The following is a 3639-nucleotide window of genomic DNA, read 5'->3' as shown; positions in this document are numbered from 1 at the left end:
CCCAAGCTCCATCAGGTAAACAATGTAATGGCCAGTGTCTGGGATCCCCTCAGGTCTTCTGGGCTCCTCCAGTGGCTTGGGTCACCTCGGCTCTTCCCCCTGCAGCACACACAGCCGCTCCTCTAGGCTCAGGCTGTCTCCACTCCACTGCTGCTGTTTTTGGTGGTCATCCCATGACACTGGCATCTCCACAGTGCTGGAGTCTCTGCTGCAACTGGGCTGCTCCTTCATCATTAGCTTCTCCTGGGCTCAGACTCCAACCCTGTCACACAGTGCCAAACCTCAGCTGCTCTCCATGACCCCTTCCTGCCTTCAAAACCAGCACCACCTGGGTTACCAAGCTAAGTTGCCAGCACAAAGAACAGCCAGCCTTGGCTGCCTCTGGAGCACAGCTTCTGTGTGCTCACCCCGAGGAAACACTTCCCAGAAGGCTTTTCATCAGTGATGCTGGTCTCTTCTTAATCACAGCTGACTCTTCAGCCCCAGCAGACCAGCATCTATTGTCCCATGGAAGCAAAGATTTAACTTTAGTGGTTCTGGTTTCTTGTCAGCCAAGCTCCAGCTGACCAGACTCCACAAATTCGTCACATATACTGCGTGTAGTCTTTGCATCCCTCTGAAAAGTCACAGGCCAGGCCTCTCTCTGTCAGCTGCACCGCTCTCCACATCCTCACTGTGCAGGCTATTCCGAGACAGCTCACTGAGCTCTCAACTCCCAATGACTTTTCCAGCCCAAAGTTCCACAGTCCTTCCACAATCCTCGTCAAAACACGTGGCCAGGTCTATCACAGCAATAGCCCGCTATCCCGGTACCAACTGTTTACTGGTTAGTACTGGTTTCTTTTTTTTTTTTTTTCTTTTTTTTTGGTTTTTCGAGACAGGGTTTCTCTGTATAGCCCTGGCTGTGATGAAACACCATGACCAAAGCAACCTGAAGAGAAGGGGTTTTATTTGGCTTGCATTTCCACATCACCGTGATTTCATCATCAGAGGGAGTCAGGCAGGAACTCAAACTGGACAAGACCTGGAGGCAGGAGCCGATGCTTACTAGCTTGCACCCCTGACTTTCTCAGTCTGCTTTGTTTTGTTTTGTTTCATTCCTTTATTTACTTTACATTGTGATCAAAGTTTCCCCTCCTGCCTCTCCTCCCAGTCCTTCTCTCTTACCTCCTCTCAGCCCCCCTTTCCCATTCTCCTCAGAGAAGGGGTAGCCTTCCAAGGATACCAGCCAGCCTTGGCATATTGAGTTGCAGGAAGACTAGGCACATCTTCTGTTGTAGCCTGCTTTCTTACAGAGTCCAGGACCACCAGCCCAGAGATGATACACATAGTGGGCTGGGCCCTCCCACATCAATCACTAATTAAGAAAATGCTCTACAGCATTGGTTTTCTACCTTCCAAATGCTGCAACCCTTCAATACAGTTCCTCGTGTTGTGGTGACCCCCCCGCCAAGCATAAAATTATTTTTGACACTACCTTATAACCGTAATTTTGCTACTGTTAATGAAACATAATGTATACATCTGTGTTTTCCGATCATCGTAGGCCACGCGTGTGAAAGGGCTGTTCGACCCCAAAAGGGTCATGATCCCCAGGTTGAAGACTGCTGCTCTGCCCCTTGCCCGCAGCCCAGTCAGTCTTTTGGAGAGGGTTTCCGAGTTCCCTCCTCTCAGATGACTCTAGCTATATCAAGTTGACATAAATTTAGCCAGCATAGCACATGGTCACGCTAGCAGGTACTGAATGCCTGTCCTGCAGTGTGGAGTCACTTCAGTAGATTGCTAAAAGCATGTGCTCTGGTGGTTTCTAGGTTCTTGATGAAAATCTATGACCAGGTTCAGTCGGGGAAGCTGGTGGGCGGTATGGTGTCGTACTTGAATGACCTGCCGAGCCAGCGTATCCAGCCACAGCAGGTGGCAGTTTGGCCAACTCTGGTGGACATTAACAGCCTGGACAGCCTGACAGAAGCCTACAAGCTACGTGCAGCCAGGTGAGCACCCGTCACGGGTGAGAGGCCGCTGTGGGACCTGCTGGCTGGGGCCAGGTCAGCTGTGAGAACCATGGGTTTCTCAGCTCTCTGCCTTTCCTTCTTGATTAACAGATTGGTAGAAATTGCTGCAAAAAACCTTCAGGCCCAAGTGAGTCACAGGAAGAGCAAAGAAGTGGCGTGGAACTTGACTTCTGTCGACCTTGTTCGCGCAAGTGAGGTCAGTGGTGGCCTCTCCCCTCAGCTCGCTCTGCTGCCCTGCCTTAGTGCTGTGTCACTGGGGCAGCCTTCCTGGAGGCAGGCTGGTCTGGAACTGACCTCCAGCTCCTGGCGGGCCTGCTACAGCCTCCCAAGTGTTGGACTCAGAGGTGGGCGGAGCACCACACCCTCCTTTCCAAGGATTCCCACGCCCCACCATGTCCCTTTCTTCTAGGCGCACTGCCACTACGTGACCGTTAAGGTCTTTGCGGATAAACTCCCCAAGATTCAAGACAGAGCTGTGCAAGCCGTGCTGAGGAACCTGTGTCTCTTATATTCTCTCTATGGGATCAGCCAGAAAGGAGGGGATTTTCTTGAGGTCAGTGTTCTGAAGCAAGGCCTTTGGTGTGTGTGCTTGCTATCTGGTTTAACGGTTGTCCATTTTATAGTCCTTTGCGTAGAATTTGTCTGCTCTGTGCTTTTATTCGTTCATTTTTTTTTTTTCCCTTAGGGGAACATCATCACAGGGGCTCAGATGTCACAGGTAAACAGTCGGATCCTGGAGCTGCTCACAGTGACGCGCCCCAACGCCGTGGCTTTGGTGGATGCCTTTGACTTTAAGGATGTGACCCTTGGCTCTGTTCTTGGCCGCTATGATGGCAATGTGTATGAAAACTTGTTTGAGTGGGCCAAGAAGTCCCCACTGAACAAGACAGAGGTAAGGCTAACAAAAGCCTCTCCCGAGCTTCTGAACCTTTCATTTAAATTTGTACAGGTGCTAGGCACAGGACTCCCTATAACTCCAGTGCAGGGATGTGTGTGTCTAACACACTTTCTGACCTCCAAGGGCACTCAGAGGAACATACCAGTGTAGACGCACGCACATAAATAAATGGTAAAATTGAATACATTTACTTATTTAGTTAGTTTTTCAAGACATGATTTCTCTGCATAGCCATGGCTGTCCTGGAACTATCTCTGTATACCCAACTGGCCTTGAACTCACAGAGTTTACCTGCCTCTGCCTCCTGGTGCTGGGATTAAAGCCATATGAGACCATCGCACAGCTTTAATTTTCTTCAAAATAAAGGCCAGGAATATAATGAGTGGACCGCACCTTTAATTCCAATATGTGGGAGGCAGAGGTTGGTGATCTCTGAGTTTGAGGACAGCCTGGTCTACAGAGTGAGTTGCAGACAGCCAGGGCTACACAGAGAAGCTCACAAAGACCAAAAAATCCCCAATACAAAAATATTTGAATTTGTTTTCATATAAGGCCAATATATTTTCTCAATTAAAAGTTTTGTGTGTGTGTGTGTTTTTTTAAGAAAATGCTACCAAAAAAAAAAAAAATTAGCCGGGCGTGGTGGCGCACGCCTTTAATCCCAGCACTCGGGAGGCAGAGGCAGGCGGATTTCTGAGTTCGAGGCCAGCCTGGTCTACAAAGTGAGTG

General features: G+C 49.5%; 1 protein-coding gene across 2 annotated transcripts in view; it reads left to right on the top strand.

Moving 5' to 3' along the window:
- Acox1 (acyl-CoA oxidase 1) overlaps positions 1–3639 on the top strand; it is a 28074-nt gene that overhangs the window by 22590 nt on the left and 1845 nt on the right. For both annotated transcript variants that reach the window (XM_021176180.2, XM_021176179.2), the window contains exons 10-13: positions 1812–1991; positions 2103–2208; positions 2422–2565; positions 2698–2904. In XM_021176180.2, the coding sequence (XP_021031839.1) occupies positions 1812–1991; positions 2103–2208; positions 2422–2565; positions 2698–2904 (637 nt within the window). The remainder of the gene's footprint in view (positions 1–1811; positions 1992–2102; positions 2209–2421; positions 2566–2697; positions 2905–3639) is intronic.

Source organism: Mus caroli, chromosome 11 (genome assembly GCF_900094665.2).
Source record: "Mus caroli chromosome 11, CAROLI_EIJ_v1.1, whole genome shotgun sequence".
NCBI lineage: Eukaryota > Metazoa > Chordata > Mammalia > Rodentia > Muridae > Mus > Mus caroli.
This window is presented reverse-complemented; position numbering and strand designations above follow the sequence as displayed.